Source organism: Musa acuminata, chromosome BXJ3-4 (genome assembly GCF_036884655.1).
Source record: "Musa acuminata AAA Group cultivar baxijiao chromosome BXJ3-4, Cavendish_Baxijiao_AAA, whole genome shotgun sequence".
NCBI classification, from domain to species: domain Eukaryota; kingdom Viridiplantae; phylum Streptophyta; class Magnoliopsida; order Zingiberales; family Musaceae; genus Musa; species Musa acuminata.
Window position 1 is genome coordinate 38,305,330 of NC_088352.1, and position 27,185 is coordinate 38,332,514.

At 40.2% G+C, this 27,185-nt stretch overlaps 3 protein-coding genes across 5 annotated transcripts; 1 reads left to right on the forward strand and 2 right to left on the reverse strand.

Moving 5' to 3' along the window:
* The first annotated feature begins 1,304 nt into the window (after positions 1-1,304).
* On the forward strand, positions 1,305-9,928 carry LOC103977611 (subtilisin-like protease SBT3.18). Of its 2 annotated transcripts, XM_018824410.2 has the most exons (11): positions 1,305-1,772; positions 1,857-1,956; positions 6,632-6,723; positions 6,828-6,925; positions 7,007-7,162; positions 7,233-7,903; positions 8,161-8,228; positions 8,321-8,560; positions 8,637-8,751; positions 8,875-9,088; positions 9,158-9,928. In XM_018824410.2, the coding sequence occupies exons 4-11, from the start codon at positions 6,850-6,852 to the stop codon at positions 9,775-9,777; spliced, it is 2,160 nt and encodes a 719-aa protein (XP_018679955.2). In that variant the 5' UTR covers positions 1,305-1,772; positions 1,857-1,956; positions 6,632-6,723; positions 6,828-6,849; the 3' UTR covers positions 9,778-9,928. The 2 variants fall into 2 exon arrangements, with proteins under 2 accessions (XP_018679955.2, XP_009391454.2); XM_009393179.3 differs by lacking the exons at positions 1,305-1,772; positions 1,857-1,956 and adding an exon at positions 5,802-6,539.
* A 2,395-nt stretch (positions 9,929-12,323) lies between these two features.
* Positions 12,324-15,457, reverse strand: LOC103977601 (uncharacterized). Its single transcript, XM_065149938.1, has one exon. The coding sequence runs from the start codon at positions 15,052-15,054 to the stop codon at positions 12,424-12,426; it is 2,631 nt and encodes an 876-aa protein (XP_065006010.1). The 5' UTR covers positions 15,055-15,457; the 3' UTR covers positions 12,324-12,423.
* Positions 15,458-15,810: 353 nt separating this feature from the next.
* LOC135581864 (ABC transporter G family member 22-like) lies at positions 15,811-20,028 on the reverse strand. 2 transcript variants are annotated; one of them, XM_065149940.1, is made up of 11 exons: positions 19,863-20,028; positions 18,885-19,283; positions 18,729-18,799; positions 18,411-18,646; positions 18,156-18,311; positions 17,909-18,092; positions 17,297-17,605; positions 16,928-17,215; positions 16,493-16,777; positions 16,285-16,392; positions 15,811-16,197 (listed from the first exon to the last, which is right to left on the reverse strand). In XM_065149940.1, exons 1-11 carry the CDS (start codon positions 19,960-19,962, stop codon positions 15,982-15,984), a joined length of 2,352 nt encoding a protein of 783 aa, XP_065006012.1. In that variant the 5' UTR covers positions 19,963-20,028; the 3' UTR covers positions 15,811-15,981. The 2 variants fall into 2 exon arrangements, with proteins under 2 accessions (XP_065006012.1, XP_065006011.1); XM_065149939.1 differs by lacking the exon at positions 19,863-20,028 and adding an exon at positions 19,364-19,774.
* Between the last annotated feature and the right edge of the window lie 7,157 nt (positions 20,029-27,185).

The following is a 27,185-nucleotide window of genomic DNA, read 5'->3' on the forward strand; positions in this document are numbered from 1 at the left end:
GTCATATTTGAGTTCTGAATGTTTGGCATAAGAAGATGAATTTGTCAAGTGAATGGGTTTTGGGAGAATGAAATTGGTTTCTTTTAGTGTTGTTGTGGGTTGTCATCTTGGAGAGGAGTTGGGTTGTGTGAAGTGGTCCTCTTGCCATGTCTCCTTTTGAAATGATGGGGCATGGAGTCCAGAGTGCAAGAGTGGGTTGAGGAACTCTTCACACTTGCACTCGAGAGGGTTGGTGTCACAGTGGATCTTGATGCAGTCCGAAATGATATCATCAGATGGATGTTTCATGAAGTCTTACCCCACATGACCATTGTGTTCCTTTGGTGTGAGACTTGTCATCAATCATCTTGAGCCCCACACCAGAAGAGTCAATGACACTCATGGAGGAGGAGGAGGAGGAGTAGGAGGAGGAGACCCACCTTCTTCACCTTTCACCTCTGGCTGACCCTTTTTTACCAGCCTTTCCTGCTCCAAGTTCATCACAGGCTTGTGAAGCCTAAGGCAAAGTCAAACCCTTGCTAGCTACCACTAACATGCCTTGAGGAAGAAGTCAAAGAGAAACTATATTTTACTCTTGTGGTTTCTTTCTCTCTTTTCCTCTTTCTTGTTGCGTATGTGGTCCTCTTATGGTGAAACTTATCTAGAAGTTAAACAGTTTCCTTCAAGGAAAGAAGTGATCAAAGAGTTCATCTGGTCTTAGGATGTAAAAGATGCAAGCTGTCTAAGGACAATCTTTTCTGAGATCAGAAATAGATTTAGCAAGTTGGTTGTTTGTCTATGATCTATAGCAGGATATTGGCTTCCTATAATTATACTTCTATCAGATTTGGTCAAAGTTCTTGCAATTAGCTTTGCATTATGACCCTTAAGAACTATCAAGATGACTGTGAACTTGTGATTCAGTAAGGTGGTATGAACACTCAGAATCCAAAATGAACATTAGTTGAAGATTAAGTCATATTTCCTTAGTTTCACTAGACTCTTCCTCAACTCCTTTCAGAGACTTCACCTTGATTGCCTGAAAACAACCAACTCTTCCCTTTACTGTCTACTTTTACCACTGCTTCTGAGTAAATTTTGTGTTGTTTCGGATGAATCCATCATGAAAAGCTATGAAACAAATATGGCCCATACTCCATATATTACACAAAAAAATTGCTTTTTGTTCATCAACTTAAAATTGGTCCACCAAGAAAGTTTCTCCTCTTCACATTCATAGCCTATCAGTGCAAGTTTCCTACTCTTGTCACAATATTCATTCAATCTGACTCAAACCTTGTTTGCTTCAAGGGCAGGAGCTGCTGTAGACAGGGTGAGGTTGAATTTTTGTTTGGACTTTGTAACATCTTTTTTTCTTGAATCCACTCAGCTAGAAAGATGAGTGTGCTGTCTTGATATTTTCCTGGGTATAATTTCTTTCTACTTGAATACTTCTTTTTTTTTTTAATCTTTGGTTACATTTTGCTGAACTATTACTTGATCGAAAGGTTTACCTGCTTTTGTTTTTTGTTTTTGCTTTCCAAATAGTTCTTTGTTCATTGAGTCAGGTTCCTTGATCCCTCTCATTCCTATACTTCCTTGGAAAGAACAGTGTAGCATATGGTTCTCTGTAGAAAGAAGAAGGATCTGTTTAGCTTGTTTTTGGCATTTAATTGTTATATCTCCTAGTTTAGTTCAGGTAGATGAGTGCTCCAGGCACTGGGATTACAAGTCAAGGCAACTTCTATTGAACTGCTAAAGATCTGGCATTTTTGATGCAATAAGAGCTAGCTGTAAGCTGAGAACAAACAGTTCATCTTCTTTGCTTCCATAAGATCAAGCCTTTGATATCTTCATTTGGATTTTAATGTCATCAGCATCATGATATGTACATCAGTGGATTGGAAAACTACAATGGTAGGATGATCAATCAATACCACCTCTCAGACACAAAGATCATATCTAGCAGGACAAAAAGTAAGCAATCATCTTTACTGCATTAAATTTCTTTAAACTGTTATACTCCCAAAATTCTTGGAGAATGTCAATATACTTGTAGACTTAGCAACAAGGATCCACTGCTTTGGTGTTTCTCAAGCATAAAGAAATCTCGTGGAAACAAATTATTTTCTTCTTTCAATTTCTGGAATAAAGAAAAGCAAATTTCAACTCTAGCAAAACCTGAATCTGGTGAAATTGATCTGTAAGGTTGTGTGTCAAAGGACAAACTAGTATGAACTGAGTTCAGTAATGTTATGTGCAGATCTCAATTTGCTTTCCGTTTGACTGAAGTAGTAAATTCTCGGAATTCATTCACGGAAGAAAATTCTTGAAATTTATGACAAAGTTGGTAGAATAAACTGCAACAGCAGACTTATTGCAGTAACAACAGCAAAGTAGAATGTCCAAAGCCTGAACCAGGAATTAGATCTCTTCTTTCTTTCTGTAGAACATGGTAAATTTCATGTGACTCTGCTTGTTGATCAGCTGTATGATAACACAGATCAAGCTGCCAAGAACTTGGAGATGGAAGATAGCAGAGCTAGTGTCACAGCAGCAAAGGCCGTGAGAAGATCTGATTAGTAATACAATTAACAGCTTAATATAGTTCAGGGTTTTACATAGCTATCTTTCCATGGCATATTTGCCTCTCCAAATTTTAATATTTCATATGCATTTTTTCAAAAAAATTATATTTACATATATATGCCTCCAAATCTTTATATCTTCCATATATGTTATTCCTATTAACAGCCATCCAGTAAATTCAGGTTAACTATTAAAAATCATGATTGTCAATAAATATATGAAAATTTATCAAAATTTTACATACCTACAACGATCTTTATTACTTTTACTTTCATCATTTCTAGTGGACAGACTAATATCAATTTAATATATTGTTATATATGTAAGTCTTTTTATCTTTGTGATCATCCCTTTTTGACCTTTCTACTTTTATTTTTGTCCTACAGAAACCTCAATTCTCCTCATCCATCATCAGAAAACCAAAACTTGAACAGAACAAAGTTCTAAGACAAGATCAAACATGGTCATGAATAGAACAAGGTCTAGTTTCCGGTGTCAAGTTGAGGTTAGAATCAGAAATTGCTAAAATCATAATGAAACTTGAAAGTTGAGTTGCATTTACAAATTCAAACATTTGGGGACAAGATATTTTGCAAGAACTAGTTTTCATCAAGGATCTACCAAAATTCACATGAAAATACAACAAATATGAGAAAATTAGGAAAAAAAATCTAATCAAGAAATAAAACCATTAACCAATTCTAATAGATTAGATAGATTAGGTTATCTTGCAAAATTCTTGGTCATAATTGGTCACTATTCTAAACAAAATATGAGAAAAAAAGGAAAATGGGTCAATTTAAGGTCCGCTTGAAGGATTAGAGTCTCAAGTTGTCCTATTATGATGATTAGGTATAGGAAATTGAGCTTCATTTAGATTAATATGAATCCAATGAATGCTGCTAATCAATTAAGTGACCATTTGATACAATTTAGTGTTAGAAATAACTAAGATTGTTTAGTCATTGTATTGTTGAAGTTGCTTAAATGGAGAGATGATTACAATATGTTTATTCATCATTTGGTAATTCAAGGAAGTGACTTAATTCTAGATTTAATTATGAGGAACTTTGTCCAAAGGTAACATGTGATCTCAGCAACTTACAGAGGAATCATTTCAGCTTGGGATTCATATGATAGTGTCTGCCATCCTTAATGATAAAGCACTGTATCAAATGTCCTCTTGAGGAACTTTGGAATTATATCGAAGATGATATTCTTCAATTATGAATGGCTTCTTCAAAGGTGATAGTAATATTAAATGGATTCAATTATGTTTTTTACATTGCTGCCTAAGTGAAGAAATACATTTTTTTTCTTAGAGACTAAAAGCCATCTTTAACATCAAAATGAAGGTCTGCCAACAAGCTTCATCCTTAGTGACAAAGCACAATACTGAGCCTAAGCATTTTGGGCAGCTTTATGCCCTATGTAACACCAAGACAATAAATTTTATATTGATTTAACATCATAGCCCAGAAGTGAATTGAACTTTCATGATATGGATTTTGCGTCGACATGATGATGCATTAGGAAAATTAGCTAAGAAAGCTTGTGTTTCTCCAAAAGTTACAAAATGGGGGAAAATTGAGAATGAATAGACTTATCAGCTCGCTGCTACATTTTAAGCTTTACTAGATCAATAGGCAACTCAATTCATGGAAATTTTGGGTAGTAACGCAAGATATGGATTAATGGTAGAAAAAACATTCATCTATGACAGACTGTCCTTGTTTATTCTTTCTGGCAGAAGATGTGCTCACTATGTTCTTGTGGCTGTAATCCTGATGGCCTTTAGTTGATAGTTTGATATCTGGTATCGGCATAAATAATTCCAAATCAAAGAATGATGTGTGTGAATGTTCAATATTTCTTTCTATTTCATTTGGCTAATTGGGTGGTGTGGCCACTTAAGACCATTCTTTTGTTAGCCGTAGCAACAGAGGTTGAACACCCCTGCTTATTTCTGCAATGGTACATGTGAGATTCATCTTGTCAGCAGTATATTATATGATCATGAATACCTTTACTGCGACTTTTCCTGATTACTTTTTCCAAGGTAAAATTCACATATTCACAGTATGAAAATCTTTGCTTTGGTACAATGTGCTGCAGTTGTTCTGAACATTCATTTTGAAACTGAAATAGATTTCTTTTGATCGGGAAAACCTTTTGTGAGATGGTTATTATCCTCTACTATTCTAGTAGATTGAAACTACTACATCACTGTAAGATCTTGGCATAACAAAGGCAATTTTTATTTTGATATACTTTCATAATCATCATAATACAGAATTGAGGATCTCACATTATCTCATACAGACAAATTCTTGTAGACACAAACATGCAAATTTATTCTTGTGCAAAATATGGATCTAGCAGCATGGATGGATTTCAAACTAAGAAATGGCTGCTATGATTTGGTTGGTTGAATGTATAATGAAAAGGAGGAGGAAAGTCATTCCAGTGAGCAAGATCAAAGCTACTTGACATGCCACAAGACATAACACATTATGATGTATGTATGCATCTAATAATAGATAGCTTTAAGGAAGTTTGGATGAATGTCGGTAAGCGTGCTGCTAATAGCTATCCTGTGGTAAAAGAAGCATGATGATGTGAATTCATGGCAGTAAGGGAAGAGTGTTTGGAAAGTCACACATTCCTTGCTCACTGATTCACATTCACACAACAATTACAGACTTAATTGTTCTATCTTCAATGTTGCATATACTTTTAAGAACTAACTAGCATGGATTTGAAGGATGAAGTGGATGAGCTTAGTTTTGAGCCAATTCTGATTGACATCTCATAGTTACAACCCTAGTGAAAGGAAAAGAAAATCATGCATGGTATTGGAGAAGAGAAATGAACTGCATTATGGTATATCTGCTAACAAATGACCTCTGCAACTCCATTAGCAGGAAAGCAACATAGCTTGGGCCATGTCTATGAATTTACAGATTCTTAAACATTCTTATGCAAGTACATGCTGCACATGCTACTAGATGATAGGATCGATATTTCGTTATTAGATAGCATTATTCCTGTGCTCTTAACTTTGCCCTGTTAGGAAATGACTAGGTGACTGCATCATAAGGTCTTGTGTTGCTTTGTAGGGTGATGCTCTTCTCCATGGTTGATTTCCCTCTTCATGTAGTATGTGCATGCAAAGAACTATTACCAGATATAGTTATCCAACAAACTGAATTAAAAGTGTAGAGCTTCAAATCTTTCGAAGCCTAATATACAAACCTTGAAGTTTTGCTTGAGTCCTGCTTAGAGTATATCTGCATGGATAATGTAGTCTTCGGTGCTTGGATTCTTTCTGCTACATAAGAATGTGATAGGGGAATATATGACACACATGCTGCAAGTTATCTAAGATGTTATCTTGGATAACCGAAAATTTCTCATCATAAGCACTACTCAATTGCTCTATTGTGGCAATGGCAGTCATGGGAGATCATAAGCAGGATTTTTAGATATGATGATGAACTGCACACGAGTTCATAATTATAGTGTATCAGATAATTAGAGCAGATGATTAGACAAAAAGAGAGGGGAAGTAGGCCTCTTTCCCTTGTAATCAACCTTGCCTGCTATATTGGTATAGACTTCATGCTGAATCCAAGAGAGGGTAGATAGATTACTCTGAGTTGTAGTTGTGGAGCTCAATGATCTTGAGAGAAAGAACTAGGTCAGTGCAACTTGGAAAGGGAAGGAAGGAAGTCATGATGCAGACATGGTGCATGTCAGAGGACATTGTAGCTTTACAAGGCTTGCAGTTGAAGCAGTCTACACCATGCTGAACTCCATGGAATGATAAACTATGGCCTTTCCCTACTATATAATGCACAGACTTGCAACTGGCAGATCTGTGAGAGGCAATGACTACTTCTTTTCACCTCCTATGGGGCCTCTTCCTCTGTCATTGGCTTTATTGCAGTCACTGCTTGCCCACAGGCCATGTAACCTTATCTCCCAATAGAGCCCCAGTCTTCTCCGTTCCCCACCAAATAATGCTAACATATAAGGTGGTCTTTTTGTTCCTGTGTTGCAGGTGCACATAGTCTACCTGGGCCACAGCCATGGCCAAGATCCTCTCCTCACCACCAAGCTCCATGTCAAACTTCTCTCCAGTGTCTTCTCCAGGTAATCAATCAAATCCCACCTCTTCTATCTTACCTATTCTTGCCTCCACTGTGTTCAACATAATTACAGCTGCTGTCTTTGTTCTTCTGGTAATTTGATTTCAGGCAAGAAGAAGCAGAGGAAGCCATGGTGTACAGCTACAGGCATGGCTTCTCTGGTTTTGCAGCGATGCTCAACTCAACACAAGCCTCCACCTTGGCGAGTGAGCACATCAACAATCCCATCCAAACTCTGAATCATCATCCTCCATTGCTCAATGCACTAACGGGAACAGAACTTGCAGGTTTCCAAGGGGTGATATCTGTGTTCAGGAGCAAGTTGCTGCAGCTGCACACGACGAGGAGCTGGGATTTCATGGGTCTCAGCTTGAACATTCAGCAAAGGATTCCATGGCAGTTGGATTACGGCGATGGCATCGTAGTTGGCATCTTCGATACTGGTATCTCGTGCTTACATCTTATCCACACTCTCTGATCTGTAGTGTCCTAACCTTTCTTCTTCATGTTGAGGCATATGGCCTGAATCCGAATCCTTCAAGGAGGAGCCCGGAATGCCGCCGGTGCCGCAGTCATGGCGCGGCACCTGCGTAAAGGGCGACAAATTTGAACCAAAGAAGGCATGCAATCGTAAGCTTGTCGGTGCCAGATACTACCTCAATGGCTTCGAGCGTGAGTTCGGGCCGCTGGACACAAGTGGGGACGGCGAGTACCGGTCGCCGCGAGACCGTATCGGGCACGGGACGCACACGGCGTCCACCGCCGCCGGCTCCACTGCCGCGAACGCCAGCTACTTCGGCCTGGGCCTCGGCGCTGCACGGGGCGGCGCACCCCGGGCACGGCTTGCAGTGTACAAGGTGTGCTGGTTCAAGGACTTTGATGGCAAGTGCACCGAGGCGGACGTGTTGGCAGCCTTCGACGACGCTCTGTGCGACGGAGTTAGTGTGATATCAGCCTCGCTGGGTTCTTCGCCGCCATTGATGCGATTCTTTCGGACGAGCACAGACATCGGGTCGTTCCACGCAGCGCAGGTGGGAGTCACGGTGGTCTTCTCCGCCGGGAACGATGGCCCGGAGCCATCACTCGTGCAGAATGTGTCGCCATGGAGCATCTGCGTCGCCGCTGGGACCATGGATCGAACGTTTCCAACACAGATCCTTCTGGGGAACAACCTCTCCTTCATGGTAACTTAATTAGCTTCATGTTTGATGCATGTGTGTTCCAGTAACATCAATCAACCTGCCTTGTTGCTGCAGGATGAGGTTGCGTTACAATGCATAAATTTCATCTGCCATATGTTTCCTAAACAATGTTGAATATGATTACATGATATTTTTCTGATGATCTCGGATTATAATATACTTCATGCTATCTGTAATTAGTCGTAATATGTTTCTGAAATTTAGTTCTGTTCTTGCTAATATCCTGTTTCTTTGTACAGGGTGAAGGCTTTGTCAGAAAGGAAATGAAGATGAAGTTAGTCGACAGTATCAAATTCTTTGATGATGGGTGATCTCTCTCTCTCTCTCTCTCTCTATCACACACACACACACAACCAAGCTGATTAAGCTAACATATATCGCTCTTCTTTATGCTGTAAGATCATGTTCCTTTGACAAATGGAACCACAAGCTTGCCACAGGGAAGATTGTTCTTTGCTTCTCCTCAATAGGGCAGGTGTCCAGCACAACCGCAGCCCTATCGGTCTTGACAGCCAATGGATCTGGCATCATCTTTGCCCAGACCACAACGGAGCAAGCAGCTACAGATGACTACCTTCCATCTGTTCAAGTTGATCTCAGTCAAGCTACTCAAATCCTCTACTACATACAGTCATCCAAGTAAGTTCATCTACATGCACATATTAGATAGATTACTCCTTTGCGACTTAACATATTGTGTGAATCTACACTGCAGGGATCCCACAGTACGTGTTCTTCCCAGCAGAACAAGTATCGGCTGCTCACCGGCTCCTTCTGTTGCATACTTCTCATCGAGAGGACCAAATTCTGCCACTCCAAACATCCTCAAGGTAAGATTTCGATTACCCTCAGTTCAACATGCGTGTAGAACCCTAAACCACAGGCATTGGATGTCACTCCTTGATGAGTGCCATGCATGCTAAGCTTCTTCTCTCTGTGACTTGATGCTGCAGCCTGACATCACTGCTCCTGGGGTGAATGTACTAGCGGCGTGGTCTCCGAAATCTTCACCCACTCTGCTGCCATTCGATGAGAGATCTGTGAAGTGGAACTTCAACTCCGGGACTTCCATGTCGTGCCCCCACGTCTCAGGCATTGCAGCCCTCATCAAGTCGGTTCACCCCACCTGGTCCCCTGCAATGATCAAGTCCGCTTTGATGACCACAGGTGGATGCATCGATTGATCTCCGGACGCAAGAAGAAGGAACCTAATCATGCTTTTGATCTGCCATGCAGCTTATGCGAGGGATACGAGCTCAGATAGTATATTAGCAGGAGGAACTCTGAAGCCGACGGATGCCTTCGACATGGGCGCGGGGCACGTAGATCCCCTGAGGGCATTGGATCCAGGGCTGGTGTACGACATGGGAGCTCGAGACTACGTCGTCTTCCTCTGCAGCTTAGGGTACACGCAGGCGCAGATAAAATCCATGCTCCTCCCATCGCCCGGCGTCGACACCAGCTGCGGCGGCGACGAGTCGGATCTCGACCTGAACTACCCGGCCATCACGGTGTCGGATCTCAGCTGCTCCACGACGATACGTCGAACGCTTCGCAACGTGGGTAGGATTAAGAACGCGGTCTACTTCGCGAGCGTCAGGAGTCCTCAGGGAGTGCATGCCGTGGTGTGGCCGAGGCTACTGCTGTTCTCGAGGAGGAAGGAGAGGATTACGTACTACGTGACGATGATCCCTTTGAAGAGGTCGCAGGGGCGATATGACTTCGGGGAGATCGTGTGGTGTGACGGCCATCATCGCGTGAGGACTCCATTGATTGTGCATGTCAATACTACGAAGGATGGAGGGAGCAGCAGCAGCAGCAGCTCCTCCTCATTGGGAGGTCTCCAAGTTGCATGACTGGAGATGAAGTATGAAGTCTGCACTGCGCTATTGCTTTTTATCTTCTTCTTGCTATCATCTTGAGATTGTGGTAGGATTTCCAGGAACTTCGACTGCTAACTTGTTGGAGTAGTTCTTAGTTGTGATGAAGGAGCTCAGAGGAGCTTTTCTTATCCCAATAAATTTGCTAGCTTTCTTTTTCAAATCCAGCTTATTTAGATTCCATTCACTAATGAAGGAGTAATGAGAGTAAAAAGAGGGGAAAATATAGTGTAGGATTTTTCGAAAGTAAAGAAATAATACTGATATGAGAAATATTTATCTTCTATAGTAAGTATTATTAGCATCTCATTCGGAGAATATTTTCCTATTACGTAGAATATTCTCTTTGGCTATATTAGAAACCAAAGGGGACCGACTATAAAAAGCAACCTGGAGCATAATTATCGAGGTCTGATGACCTACTATATTAGGAATCTCATCCGATATTGATTTTTAGTCTAAATTAGGTCAACGTCAAATATCCATATGGAACTAACTATCTAACTAATGCCATCCATGTATGGAATGTGTTAGGTTATCATTACGAGATATTAGGAATCATATCTAACCAAATCTAGTGTAACTGCCAAAACGACTTACCTACTAGAGGTCAAGATAACAATGATATGACTAAAAGAGTCTCAACCCATACAACTATCTTAAGTCTAATTGCAAGATCAAAATGGCCAAAGTGCTCCAAAGTATAAACTTTAAAGCCTGTTTATGTTTGTAGATAAGGATGAACAAGCAACAACAATCCAATGTCTCATATCGGTAATCATGCTCATAAGGTTATAGATACTATTTGATTCATACATAATCACAACACAAGTAAAACAATTTAGTGGTGAGGAGGAACTACAGGAACTCTTACTGGCAGCAAACTAGTAAAAACTTGTATGATTGAACAATACACTGCCATTATCCATACTTCATCAGATTCAAGCATTTCATTATAATGTCTCTCAGCACATTCAACATGAAAAGATACCCAATTTGCTTTAATGCAAACACCTTCAATTTTCTTGCCAACTCTACTTCAGTAGAAGCTGCACCAGGAAGAATGTGACTATCTCTGCACATAGCTTGATCAATAATGAGAAAAAGCATGTTATAGATGGTGTGGTTAATCATGGTGAATTCTATATTAACCATCCTAAAATTGTCAAGGAACCAACCATTGGGCGACACATCGGAGAGTTTATTTTCATCATTTGTAAGAAGACTCACCTTATATGTATTCACACCATCGTCAACAGCTCTCTTAAGATCATCCAGTATACCATCAGGACTTCCTTGTAACACCACTGTAGAAACTGAGTTTCCACCTCAAAAATTTAAATTTGTTACCTGTAAAAAAGGAAATGAAAAATTAACATGAAAATTCAGCAACTTTCCAGCCGACTTGTCAGATGCAAGATCCAGGGGATCTCACTGTGGTCAACATGTCATCCTCAATGAAAGTCTCTGAAGATAAGATGCAAGTTAGGGGTGGTGAAACAAATTACAAGAGTATACTGGGATCAGTTACCAGGCATCAGGCACAGCCAAACACAATTCCGGATATTCTTATCTTAAAACTGAGCTTGAAATACTGAGGATCCAATCTATAAGCATGAAAGTGTTTGCCAGAGACATGAAAGATCACATCATAGCCTTCCTGATTATCCAAAAGTGCATTGAAGTGTATTCCAGTGTCTGAATATGGAACTTGTATAGATTGGAGTCTGGTTGAGTCCATTATAGACACCACCACAATGACAGTACATTTAATATTTAAGCAATCTTCCTTAGGGTAATCCAATGTTTCAAGAGCAGCTCGCCTGAAAAAGCTCTTGTAACCCCTGAAGAAAATATTAATGTAAAAGTACATTATGAAGGAAACAATAGAAGTATGCACCTAAAACACTCTTGGCAAAGTGCATCAAGCGAAATAGATATCAGCATAATTTTTGCACTCACATTTGAAAAATGCCAAGGGAAACAGAAGATCATAGTTAAAAGGATTTATCTGTGTATATCATATTCTTCTCATTCTTTGGATATTATTTTTATTTAGGCCTACACAGTTATGCCAATTCAAGCATAATTATCTACTAAACTCGTAGCTACAGAGGAGGACGAGACGAATCTAATGTTGCTAACAGCATGCTCTAATCAAAGGCCATTTTCCACATGAATAATCCTCTTGGAAGTCCAGAATTGCTGGTTCACTCTTTCAAGAACACATGATAGACTAGCAGCTAGGGAACATATGCCAAGTATCCAAATGCCATAACATCTAAAGGGATTGAGTTGATTAACACTTAAGCAATAAGCTGACTATAGGCAAGCTTTCTATTTCACAAAGAAATTCTATTATTGTGAATATATATCCATTGAAATGTTAGAAATCATTTAAGATCCACAAGTCATCGATGATTTACCACAATTCGCCAGCATAATATCATCACCCATAATCATTACTAGATCATACTGAAAAGGAAGATAACCATGAAAGGAAGAGAATAATAAGCAAGATCTGTCAGCAACTGAAAAGCCATGAGTATTGATTATGTTGAATGTATATGAGCTGTACAATTGCATACTGTCAAAAAAACAAAAAAAGACTAGCCCGACAATTTAAAATTTCGACTGAAACCATACAAGTCTCTCCATGGTTTCACGAGTAGCCTGTGTTTGAGGATGTTCACAGCCATATATAACCTCCTTGATGCCAACAGCAGTCCTACAAAGCTGCTCCCCGATGTCATATTGTCCCCCTTGTAGCATCAACTTTGCTCTTGTTTCTAAAAGAATTGCTCTCAGACTTGCAAGATCAAGATAAATAAGTGGATCAGACTCTATAGATGATCGAGACCTGGGATTCTTCGGGCACTTAGTTTTATGTTGAGCAGTGGTGGCTTTGGACAGAAAAGATTCCTCCAAGGCTTCCAATGCTTCAGTTGATACACGTAGAAGCTCTAGGGCAGCATTGCAGAGGGAAAAATTTGTAAAAGTGAGTGAAGCTAGGGGCAGGGCAAATCTTCTGATGAAGGACAACAGATCTCGTTCTGGAAGATCGATAACCCCAGGATCTATGCCAAATTTAAACAGCAAGAAGCAAGCTGACCATATATGATCAGCATGTTCCTGTAAATTCCCTTCCTTCTCAATTGCCTTTATAATTGAAATTGCACTATTGTTATCATCTCTTTCACGGGCATAGATCTTAATGATACTGTGAAAAGAAATATGTCCCATTCTAGTGCTTTCTCTTGCTACCGAAAACCTTACTAGCGTGGATGAGGCTTCAGCTTCCGAAATATTAACATTCAATTCTCTGGCTGTGCAGGAAAGAAAAAGAAAGCACCTTTTGAAAAACCTTGTGCGACAATGCTTTGCAGATGCAGCAATTGCCAGCATGGAGATTGGGATCGCTGATGGTGCAAACCAATTGCTAACGCCCACCATCTTTGTGGCCAACTTGCTAGGCTTCTGTGCATTATCCAATATAGAAAAGCACACATCTAGAAGCTGAACAAGAGCAGGGTTCTGTTTCATAACGAGATCTTCTTTCCTACTAAATTTCAGTTCTCTATATGGCACTTGATTTATCATGTCCAATAGTTTGAGTGGACCTATCGGCAGCTCAGATACAATTGCTCTTACAAGTGCTAGACCCAGAGGTAACCTACCTAGTTTCTCTTCGATGATCCTCAGAGCATTGGCATCTTCTGTTGGGAGTTCCGTTACCCTCCCCTTCATCAGGATCATTGCCTCTGCAGCAGACAAGTACGAAAGCCTCAAGGGCATGATATTCAGAACTCGAGGAAGACGAGATGAGATAATAATGTGTGTCTCTCCACCAAAACGAGGCAAAAGTTCCATTATGCTACTCCCATCCCACCAATCCTTCTCACTTTCCAAGTTATCAATCACTAGAAGGAAAGGGATGTCTCGCATGAGCTCCCTTCGCACCTTTCCAATAGCATCTGCCTCCAGCTCCTTGAAGCTTCTTGGCCCATTTCTTCGTGAGAACATCTCGGTCCCAATGGCAACATCAACGCCCAGCAAAGGCAACAACTTTAAGTAGTTTTGGCGGAGATATCTTGACTCTCCACCAACCCATAATACCCTTTTGTAGCTCTGAGAGAACTTGTATGCAAACTCGAGCAACAGCTCTGTTTTGCCAATGCCCGAGTCACCACAGATGCAGGCAACACCTCTTCGATACGACATACTCATTGCATTTCTTGTCCTTCTGTGCCTCACAGGCAATTCACTGCTCCAAGTGCCCTGCATCTCTATCTCTTCCTCTGATTCTTTCCAAACAACAGGTTCCTTACCCTTAGCCTTTATCTCCACATTCTTCTTTGCTATTCTTCCTTTCTGTGTTCCGCTGCTGCTCGTGCTATTTTTGGCCATAACAGTGTCTCTTCTATGTGTATCACGAGTTCTGATCTCGATATATTCCTCTGGATTTCCTTCGAAGTCTCCAAATAGCATCATTTCGAGCTTGGCAAGCTCGCTCTTCCTTCCAACAAAATTAATGTTTCGTGGAAATGGGAGTTCCTCCACTGCCATCTCCCTCCACCTCTGCACCTTCTCCACCATGCTCCTCCGGCCTAATTGCGTCCCCAAGAGTAATACCGCATCGAAGATTCTGTCCCTGAAGTTGCCAGGATTCACTTCCAGCATCACGGCGGAGCGCGAGACTCCATCCACCACCTGCTTCCAATCTTCCTCGATGCCACCGTACGCATTCCAGAGCCGACCTCCGAATCTCTCCCACAATTCTCCTTTCCTCTCAATTACGTCCCTCGCGGTGCATTCCCCCTGCGACAGCCCGAAGAAGACGGGAACCAGGTTCTTCCGCTCGAGGAACCACCGCATCTCCTCCACGACATAAGGGTTGGAGAACGACTTCCTCGTGACGAGGACCACGCCGACGGCCGCAGCGTCCATCGCCACTTTGGCCACGCTGTGCGCGTGGGCATCGCGGCACCTGCGCCGGTCGACGGCGAAGCAGCGCAAGCCCTGCATCTCGAGCTCAGCTCGCAGCCACTTCACGAAGCGGAGTAGGGGGGCCCGGCGGCCGCAGAAACCAAGATAGACATCGCAACTCTTCACCCTCGGAAAAGGAGAGTACGAGTTTAGCGGGCTACGATTGGAGGAGGTGCTGTCGGAGGCGATGGCGACGGCGGGTTTGGGTGGCGAGGGCGATGAGTGGGTGGCCGAATCGAAGGCGGAAGAGGGGCAAGAAGACGCCATGAGAGATGCTAAGCGGTTTATGGCAGCAAAAGTTGCATATAAATGTAATCTAGTATATGTACAGAGAGAGAGAGAGAAGCAAATTAGGGATTTGGGGGATTAATTTGCAGGGACGTGAACAAGGAAGGAAGGTAATCCAAAAAGAGATATAGTGAAGATTTTGGAGGTGTTTGGGGAAACCTTCCTATTTTGTAGATAAAAAAGGAGGGATGGAAGCAGCGAAGGCAAACATGGGGAGGAGAGCGGCCGCATTGGCCGCCGGCCCTGTTCACAGCCTGATCCCTAAGCCTGCTGTCAAGCGGGATATGACCGCCCATTCCGAAGGAGGAAGAAGGCGGCGGCAGATATCGGAGCTGATGAATGCGGGTTCGGGTCCAACCCGAATCCGAAATCGATCTGGTCAAGTCTGAGCTAAGCCCAATCCAATCCAATTTGGCACCATATTGACATCCTTCATATGTATCATAGTATAACAAAGAGGATTAAGAATATAAATAAATATGAAGAGCCCTTCAAGTCTCCTTTTACATCCAATTTGAAGCTAATTTTATATCTTTGCCATAAGATCAATGCAACTATCTCCATTCTTTTTTATTTCAGGTGGTCTCAAGCTGTAATTATCTTTTCCAGAAGAACAAGGTTGGAAGATAGACGCAAATATGGTAGAAATTTTGTTGCCAAAAGTGAAATATTTTCTAATTTAATTGAAATGTTCTCTTCATATAGTTCTTCTTTTGGAAGAAAAACACACACAAATGAGCTGCTCAAACTAGTTTGACTCCATTAAGGAATTAATGCCCACTTCATGTCTAACATTAACCCTAAACTCAGTCAATATATATATATATATATATCTTTCTCATGGGACTGAGTGGTTTCTAGTAATCTTCTAAGGGTTGGATTAGTACAGTCGAGATTAGCTTGAGTTCAACTCGACAGCTTCATTCGCCTCAAGGAAACATATGCTAAGAATCGGTAAGCAAACACCATGGCGATCATGGCAGCGACTTCCATGACTCCATTGTCGAGATGGTTGACATTCAGATGCGGGGGGACATGGTCATACTGCACCTTCAGGAGGAGTCTGTAAGAGTGGTAGTTGAAGGAGATGAAGCGAAGCCATGAAATGAATGCAGGAACTCTCTGCAGATTTTGTCAGTAAGCAGCTGCATGTAAGCCATGAGGTTACAGAGTAGTAGTGGCAAGATTTCTGCATCATTGGGTGCTTACCTTCACAAAGAATCCTCCAGCCAGCATGAAGGTCATCACTGTCACTGAAGCTAGAGTGGTTGCCTGCTTGATGTTCATGAATGAGGCACCGATAGCTAACCCCAGCCCCTGCCAGATTTGCCAAACATCCGGTCAAAAGGCCAAGAATTGATGTAGAAATGCTGTGTCAGGAAGTATGCAGATTGTGATCCTGTAACATACAACATACCTGAGCAGCAACAATGCTGAGGAAGACAACAAGCATACTGAGAAAGAAGTGTTCGATACTGAGCCTCAGGCCTGCCATGAAATAGACAATTAGCAGAAATATGATGGGTAGGAGGAGGTCTAATGGCAGATCGCTTGTCGTCCTGGCGATGAAGTATGCGCTGAGCCTGTACATGTCGACTGCTCTTTCCTTGTTCAGCATTGCTCTTTCTTGAGGGAATGTGAAGATCGCTGTGAAGACCGGGAAGAATCCCCAGAAGACAGAAATGAAGAACAGCAAACCAGCCTGCAGTGTTTCATCTCCAATTGTAGATTCTTAGATAGCTCATACTCTTCAGATGAACTACTCGATGATCGTTTTACTGTTGTTGTTCTCATGAATTGTGTTGATGATAGTGTTCTCAAGAATTGCATGTAATGTAGAAAGTGTTCTTACCTGATCTTCTTGACCTATTTGAGTCGCAATGTTTGAGTGCCACCAGAGCAAACCAAGGATCACTGCAATTGCAAGAACTTGAGTGATCCTCATCCAGCTCAAGTAATCATGCCTTCTTTCTTTCAGTCCTCTCCAGAAAAGAATGGAGTACTGCTGCCACCAGCTTGCTCCCCAATCTCTTTTTGTTGATGACAATGTAATCTTCATATCTTCGCTTATAGGAAGCGGCGCAAGAAGCTTCTTCTTCTGCTTGTATGCGACTCGAGTCTCGTAAGCCTCCACCAGGTACTGTTTCATTGATTGTTGCAGGAGCTATAAGCTTATACCTTCTGTTCTGCCAAGAAAAACTAGAAGTAGACGAGCTTTTACCTCATGCACATCTTCTGACGATGGCTTGGCATTTCTTGTGCTGCCTCCCAAATTTCTTGACTGCACTTTCTCCTCCAATTCTGATGGCAGAGTGACATCATTTATGTTGCCATTTGCAAGATCTAGCAGGAACTCTGCTGGGTTCATTGCAATGAGGGGAACACATCCGATAGATGCAAAGTAAGCCATGGCTTTGGATGCTCTTCCGAAGAACAGCAAACTTCCCCTTCCAAGTAGAATCAGCTTGTCAAATCTATGGAAGAGTCTGCTTGATGGTTGATGAATTGTAGTCACCACTGTTTTGCCAGACTGCAACAGATGCAAGCAAGACTTGTTAGGCCTTTTGCGGCACACACCATGTGTTCTTGCATTCCACAAGGCTAAAAGCTAAAACTCACAGTGAATCATTTATGTTTATCTTCTCCTCTCTGAATTATTAATAAATATCCTGTTGTTAGAAATGGAATTTGTTTTCTGCATGAAACCAAAAAGGGGAACAGATTCGATCGGCTACATTCTCAACTTGTCTGGTTCATTAACTCCTCACGACATAGGTTTGGAGATCTCTCTACTCCTTGTGAGCATAACAAAGATCATAAGCAGAATGATCACCTCAGCTATGTCATTCAACACTTGGATTGTTCTTAGGGCTGTTGTTGAATCCAGACCAGATGTAGGTTCATCAAGAAACAGCAAAGATGGATTCATTATGATCTCATTTCCGATGCACACCCTCTTCCTCTCTCCACCTGAAACTCCTCTTACGAAGGATCCTCCAATGATGGTATCTTGGCACCTGCACATTGTTACCGAATCAGAGGAGACATCAGTCGATGTCAGCCAAGAATCTATGTTTTACCTCTCCAGCCCGAGCTCGTAGATCACATTCATGGCTCTCTCTTCCTTCTGCCTTCTGCTCATTGTCCTCGGAAGTCGAAGGAGAGCCGCATACGTCAACGTTTCTCTTACGGTGAGATGAGCGAATAGAACATCATCCTGAGTCACGAACCCAATCCTGAAAATTGACTTCACTCCTATAATCTTATCATCTTCATTTAGCCACTGATGTAACTGATAGGAGAGCATGCAATGGTGAGCTCGGTTCATTCTGTACCTGCTCTTTAGCGACTTGGCGTACGGCTCATCGTTGTAAGTGATGGATCCTTGAACGACGTTGTCGGCTGTTCTTCCGGAGAGGAGGCTGAGGAGCGTGGTCTTCCCACTGCCGGAAGGACCCATCAAGGCCAAGAGTTCTCCAGGTTTGGCTGAACCTGTGATGCCTTGGAGGATATCTTTCTCGCTGGTACTCGTAATTCCTCTGAGGATTACCTTGTATCTGACCTCTGTAAACTGCAGAATTCACAGCATGAACTGCGGGATTAGATGAAGAAGAACTGTTTCTCTTCAGGACAGCAGGAAATCCAAGTGCTACCTTCACATATATGGGATAAGCTGTCTCTGACATCAGCCTTTTTCGAGATCTTCCAGGCTCGAGATCAATTCCTGCGGGCAAGCATATCACGAGCATCGACATCTGCCTTACATGGCATCTACTAACTTTTTTGCGAGGAGCAGGTGTTGTTGTTACCTTTGTCACCGCCAGTGAGAGCAGTGATGTCAGAAACAATGTCTTCAGGGAGAGCAGTGAAGCCAGTGAAGGAGAAGGAGAAGCCCAGACTCGCACTGGAGGCTCGGCTCAAGCTTCCACCACTGCCACCGTCTTCGCAGTCCACCTTCATGTGTCCACTTCGCGTGCTTCTCAGGTGGTGTCCTGCTTTCGTGGCCGGCGAAGATCCCACCAGCTTCTTCCCCAGGCTCGACTTCCTCGACAAGCTCGGACCGCCATTAGCGTCTGCGACCGGCATGGATTCAGCTGATGAAGTGGGGCTCAGAGTTGGTGGCCGTGGTGGTGCCATCTCCAGTTGGTCTGACTTGGTCCTGGCGATCCCACCTGCTGCTGAATCCATCTCGACACACCTCAATTCTTCTGTTCATAGGATATGATGAGAGGGATTGCAACATTTAAGCTTCACCGAAACAAAATTGCCAGAAGAACATAAATTTTACGTTTTAATGCAACAGTGATGATTAATGCTCCTTTCATTATCAGAATTGATCTGTCAAGAGACAAAGTCCTCAATCTATCTCGTCCATTGAATTGGGGTTTGAAATGCATGCCAACCAAGTTTTGACAGGAGACTGAAGAAGATTCCTTGTGTTTCCTCAGTGGAATATTTCCTCTTCTGATTCCTTACCTCTATTACTGAACATTGTTAATGAATGATATATCCTAAATCACATCCTTTTCAACTATTTACAAGATAATAACTCCATTGGACTCGAATCATCACCCCAAACATCAACAAGAAATAGGATCTATAAATCATTTCTAACATTGCAACCGCTTACACGCAAACAAGAAATGAGAGCAACACAGAACACATGAAATCAAGTGCTGAAATATATCATTCAGGGAAAAAAAGAGAGAGATGGGGGGGAGGGGGGGAGGGAGAAGAAGGTGAAGAAGGAGATGGGAAAGAGGAGTTGTAGCAGAGATATTAGGTACCTGAAAAGGAGTGTGGGTGAGGAAGAGCAATGGAAGGCCAGCTTGATGCCACCAGGTTTACTTCTCCTCCTCCTCCTTTTATGCAGCTGCCACCTCTCATCCAAACCTCACAATGTCGTATGATGGAGGGAATTGAACAGTAGCTCACAGAAATGCCCCTAATCTTGTTGCAGTACTACTTCATGAACCTGTCCACCAAGCAATGCACTGGGGACCTCATATGTGTGTGTGTATATATATACACACACACAGATATATATATATAGGAAAAAGAAGATCTTTGCTCAAAGGAAAAGTATGCAAGAAAAGTACAAAGAAGTGTTTCTCACTGAGTGGAAAATGATTGGAGCTGCAACAGTGATTGCAGAGAAGAAAGAACAAATAATGCAGAAATACTGCTCATGATGGACATGTTTTGTGGTGTAGTAATTAGGTGGAGTGGCTTCTTCCTCCAGCTGTTGCATGAAGGAAAAAAAGGGAAGAGACATATGCAGAAAATAAACCATGATTGCTGTGTGTTTGACATGGACAAATGCTACTGAGGAGCTCTAAAATTCCATCTACAAAATGTGGCATAAACACCACCACTACTTGCTGCCAATCTGTCTCGCTCATGATTTCATTCACCTCCAAAATTGTATGAATTGTCTAACCCAAATCTTCACATTTTTTCCCTTTTTCTTGAATGAAAAGTGTGGCAGAGTTTCCAACCCATTTGGACAAGTAAATTGGAAACAAACAAGAAGCAGTTCCAAGAAAAAGGAAGAAGAGAACAAGAACACAAATTAGAGCAGAAGAGAACTCAGAGAAACCATCTCAAGGGAGCAAACCAACATCCTCAAGACACACTAAAACCATTATAAGTTTGGTTGGGTTTCTTTAAATGAAATTTGGCAGTATCCAAGACAACTACAGTTGTTCCTCATTTCAGCTTCTATTCCAAAACAGAAACAAGAGAGAGAGAGAGAGAGAGCTTTTGCATTTAGAAGTTGGAACTCAAGGTTACTTTGGTACAAGACATGTTCAGGTTCACACAGTGGCTGTGGAGTCTAAAGTCTCCCTTGAGATGTGCGTCGCCCAGATGTGTGGAAAACGGGAACCCCACATCGAGCTTCCATGGGTGGGGCACTCAGAAGCAGGTCAACCTCTGAGTCTTTTCCTTCCTCCCATGATTCAATCTTCGGATGTGACACATGATCTGCCTGCCTCCAGAGGATGTATCTCAGCTGCCATTAATCTTCCTTAAGGTTCATACCCAACTCATAAATCCAACATCTGTTTTAGTTGTGATGTGCCTCTAACCTCATCCACAAACGTACTACTCGATCTTAATGTCATTTTATCTCCAAACTCAGTCAGAAATCCACCTTTTGTGCATGTGAAAGTTCTTTAGAGGATGCAGCTCAAATGTCTCCAAAAGAAGAAGTCTTGTGTTCAATCCTTGTAGTCCTTCCATGGTTGTCTCTGTATTTTCTTTGAGTTAGAGAAATGATTTAGATAGTTACTTTACAAGTAAAAAAAAAAAAAAGGACTTTTGGTGGAACACATCAAATGTTTTCTAAAATTAGAGAATAAGAACACTGACATATTTTAGTCATGAGAGTAATAACAACAACAATATAAAGAAATATTAATGAAAAAAAAAGTATATATATGTGAATCGATACTCCTTTTATACTTGATAAAAGTATTATCACTTTTGAACCCATATATATACCTCGATTAATTAGTACACTAATCAAATTTAAATCGATCATGTAAATATTATCAATTTTTATCTCACTTAAATCCAAGATGTTGTCATCACTATCAATTTCCACGTGTGGATGACTCATGAATTCATGAATCTACTTATAATAATTATGTCAGTACAAAATTAATCTTTCTTCCATACACTTGTTTGTATATGGCAATGGTCACATCCTCTTATGTAACCTTTAGAGTAGTCGAGAAGGCAATCAGGCCGAAGACATTGACATCGAAGCACTAGCTAATGTACATTTGTAACAATGTGTGTTGTCAAGTGCATGGATCATTAAGGTAGCAATCATGAGCATCACATCAACCATTTGGCATGCCCACAAAAGCCCGGACATTAAATCCCTTTTATCATCTTCCCTTTTAATTGAGCTTTATATATGCCTGATTGGTATAATTTTTATGTTGTATATATAGCACTCATATATCTATCTTTTTATGTGATGATGGGAGGTGGAACCAATATCTCACAACTTCTTCGTCTTATTGTCAACCCCCTCAATCATTCAAAGCATTATTAGTCTTCGATGCAAATGACATGTCCATTTTGCAGAGGCACGAGAACAACACATCAACAAAGCCTCGCTAAGGTCAAACTCTCACCCACAAATTAGGGCACCATAGAGGGGACACGTCAAGGGGTTGGATATGACAGAAACCCAACCCAATTTGATTGGATTAAATACATATTTTTATCTAATTATTTGATCAATTATATGATCATACTTCTCTCCTTTGTCATCAACAAAAAGGCGAAGTTCCAACTATCAAGTATTTGTGATATTCAAATTTAGATCATTGCATAATAAACATAATTTCTAATTTTATTATTATACAAGCTAACAATAATTTTACAACATTTTAAAATATACAAGCTAGCAATTTTGAGATATTCAAGAAGGTAACTTTTGCTTCTTGAAATATGCAATTTAGCAATCTTTGCTTCTCTTTTGAATTAAGTTAAACGATAATTTTTCATTCTCTCTGAGATATTCGAATCGATTAATGTATTATTATATGATTAATATGTCTCATATTCAAATCGACATGTAAACATCATATATGTAAACATCATATACGTTTATAATATTTTAATATAATTGGATCGAGTAGATTTTTATAATTTAATTATTCTTAATGTGATTGGGTGTAAAATTAATCGATAATTCATCGAAAATAATTGATAATTTGTTAGATCTCATATTGTACAAATTAATACTAAAAATAGTATCATACACACATGACATTGTCATTACACTATGATTAGTATTCAATTTCGATCCATCTTTAAAAAGAAAAATAAATAATTATGGTCATGAGAAATTAGCTGAACTGGTTAATCATTTATTTTTGGATTGGCATCAGCTTCTTTCTGCATACCTTAAATCTGGAGCTGAATCAGCTTTGCAGGTTCCTACTTTGAGTTCTTAAACTGAAAGATTAGGAAAAGATCTCAAGCTTAATGGTGGATGTTGCTGGTCACATACAACAACACCAACTTACCATCAAACCTTTTGATCCATGCTTGGTCTTCTTTGCAATGAGGAGACACTTCTTGGGGATTTGATGGCATGAAGGTGAGGAAACCATGAACCAAACAAAAGGAAGAGGAAGTAGATAGTGGTAGAAGTCACCATGTTGAATTGGTGAGTGTTTTTAAGAGTCATAATCATATTCAAATTAGTTGATGAAATCTTAATTAGATTAAAATTTATTAGTGAATTAAGAGTTATTCTTATAAATATACATTGATTTTAGTAAGAGGAAGAGCTAAGGCACTTTGAGTGTTGTGATTTATCAGATTTTTAGAAAGGTTAGAGAGAAGTTTTTAATTCCTAACATGATATTTTTGCCTATTAAATTACTTTGAAACTATGTTCCTGAACACAGATATCACCCCTCCCATTAGTGCATTGAGCAATGGAGGATGATGATTCAGAGAATGGATGGGAATGGTGATGTGCTCACTCGCCAAGGTGGAGGCTTGTGTTGAGTTGAGCATCGTTGCAAAACCAGAGAAGCCATGCCTGTAGCTGTACACCATGGCTTCCTCTGCTTCTTCTTGCCTGAGATCAAATTGCCAGAAGAACAAAGACAGCAGCTGTAATTATGTTGAACGCTCAGTGGAGGCAAGAAAAGGTAAGATAGAAGAGGTAGGACTTGATTGACTACCTGGAGAAGACACTTGACATGGACCTTGGTGGTGAGGCGAGGATCATGGCCATGGCTGTGGCCCAGGTAGACTATGTTCACCTGCAACACACGAACAAAAAGACCACATTATATGTTGGCATTATTTGGTGGGGAACAGAGAAGACTGGGGCTCTATTGGGAGATAAGGTTGCATGGCCTGTGGGCAAGCAGTGACTGCAATAAAGCCGATGACAGAGGAAGAGGCCCCTGAGGAGGTGAAAAAAAGTAGCCATTGCTGTAGATTTTTATGAACTGAATAAGATATATAATATTACTAATTAGGTTCCGTGAAATATTTTAGCTAATAGAATATAAGTCCGTTTACGATATTATTCCTTAGGAGATAATAGAGAAAATCTCCTAATATCTGACATACACACGTCTCCGTCTAATATTACAGTTTTCTCTCCTCAATCCTCAAACCATTGGTCTTGTGAAAAAATAAGAAAAAAAAGTAGAAATGATCTAGTTCCTCTTACATATTGACAACGATCTTAGATTAAAGACGATGTCTTACAAATAAAAAAGAAATATCTAAATAGATGATATCAAAAGGTACGTATCGTTAAACTAGATCTAAATATTTGATTTCAATCCTGATATAAAGATTATTTTTATATTTTAATATAATATATTATAGATTTTTATGCTTACCATTGCCTCTCACAGATATGTCAGTTGAAGTCTGTGCATTATATAGTAGGGAAAGTCCATAATTTATCATTCCATGGAGTTCAGCATGGTGTATAGACTGCTTCAACTGCAAGCCTTGTAAAGCTACAATGTCCTCTGACATGCACCATGACTGCATCATGATTTCCTTCCTTCCCTTTCCGAGTTGCACTGACCTAGTTCTTTCTCTCAAGATCATTGAGCTCCACAACTACAACTCAGAGTAATCTATCTACCCTCTCTTGGATTCAGCATGAAGTCCATACCAATATAGCAGGCAAGGTTGATTACAAGGGAAAGAGGCCTACTTCCCCTCTCTTTTTGTCTAATCATCTGCTCTAATTATCTGATACATTATAATTGTGAACTCGTGTGCAGTCCATCATCATATCTAAAAATCCTGCTTATGATCTCCCATGACTGTCATTGCCACAATAGACAATCGAGCAGTGCTTATGATGAGAAATTTTCGGTTATCCAAGACAACATCTTAGATAACTTGCAGCTTGTGTGTCATATATCACATTATTATATAGCAGAAGGAATCCAAGCACTGAAGACTACATTATCCATGCAGATATACTATAAGCAGGACTCAAGCAAAACTTCAAGGTCTGTCTGTATATTAGGCTTGGAAAGATTTGAAGCTCTTCACTTTTAATTCCGTTTGTTGCATAACTATCTTGATGCAGATAGTTGGTAATAGTTCTTTCTATGCACATACTACAAGAAGAGGGAAATCAACCATGTAGAAGAGCATCACCCTACAAAGCAACACAAGACCTTATGATGTAGTCACCTAGTCATTTACTAGCAGGGCAAAGTTAAGAGCATAAGAATAATGCTATCTAATAACGAAATATCGATCTTATGATCTAGTAGAATGTGCAACATGTACTTGCATAAGAATGCTTAAGCATCTGTAAATTCATAGACATAGCCCAAGCTATGTTGCTTTCCTACTAGTTGAGTTGCAGATATACCATAATGCAGTTCATTTCTCTTCTTCAATGCTATGCATGATGTTCTTTTCCTTTCACTAAAGTTGTAAGTTTGAAATGTCAATCAGAATTTGCTCAGAACTAAGCTCAGCCACTTCATCCTTCGAATCTATGCTAGTTAATTCTTAAAAGCATATGCTTGATTGAAGAAAGAACAATTTAAGTGTGTACCTGTTGTGTGAATGTGAATCAGTGAACAAGGGATGTGTTTGATCTTGTCCTATAACTTTGATCTGTTCAAGTTCTGGTTTTCTGATGATGGATGAGGGGAATGAGGATTCTGCAGGGCAAAAATAAAAGTAGAAAGGTCAAAAAGGGATGACCACTAAGATAAAAAACATGTATATATAACATTATGTTAAATTGATCTTAGACATGATGGAAGTAAAAGTAATAAAGATCATTTTTGGTATGTAAAATTTTGATAAGTTTTCATATATTTATTAATAATCATGATTTTTAATAGTTAACCTGAATTTACTGGATGGCTGTTACTAGGAATGACATATATAGAAGATTTAAATATTTGGAGGGATATATGTAATTATAATTTTCTGAAAAAAATGCATATGAAATATTAAAATTTGGTGAGGCAAATATTCTATGAAAAGATAGCTATGTAAAACCCTGAACTATATTAAGCTGGTACTCAGATAATTGTATTACTAATCAGATCTTCTCACAGCCTTTGCTGCCATGACACTAGCTCTGCTATCTTCCATCTCCAAGTTCTTGCCAACTTGATCAGTGTTATAAGACGGCTAATCATCAAGCAGAGTCGCATAAAATTTATCAGATCTTCGACTTTGCTGCTGTTACTGCAATAAGTCTGCTGTTGCAGTTTATTCTACCAACTTTGTCGTAAATTTCAAGAATTTTCTTCTGTGAATGAGTTCCAAGAATTTACTACTTCAGTCGAACGGAAAGCAAAGCTAATCGAGATCTGCACATAACATTACTCAACTCAGTTCATGCTAGTTTGTCCTTTGACACACAACCTTACAGGTCAATTTCACCAGATTCAGGTTTTGCTAGAGTTGAAATTTGCTTTTCTTTATTCCAGAAATTGAAAGAAGAAAAAAAATTATTTCCACAAGATTTCTTTATGCTTGAGAAACAGGATTCTTGTTGCTTAGTCTACAAGTATATTGACATTCTCCAAGAATTTTGGGAGTATAACAGTTTAAAGAAATTTAATGCAGTAAAGATGATTGCTTATTTTTTGTCCTGCTATATATGATCTTTGTGTCTGAGAGGTGGTATTGATTGATCATCCTACCATTGTAGTTTTCCAATCCACTGATGTACATATCATGATGCTAATGACATTAAAATCCAAATGAAGATATCAAAGGCTTGATCTTATGGAAGCAAAGAAGATGAACTGTTTGTTCTTAGCTTACAACTAGCTCTAATTGCATCAAAAATGCCGCATCTTTAGCAGTTCAATAGAAGTTGCCTTGACTTGTAATCCAAGTGTCTTGAGCACTCATCGACCTGAACTAAATTAAGAGATAGAACAATTAAATGCTCCTTCTTCTTTCTGCAGAGAACCATATGCTACACTGTTCTTTTCAAGGAAGTATAGGAATGAGAGGGATCAAAGAACCTGACTCAATGAACAAAGAACTAACTACATGGAAGACAAAAGTAAGAAAGAAAAGCAGGTCAACCTTTCGTAACCAAAGAAATTATACCC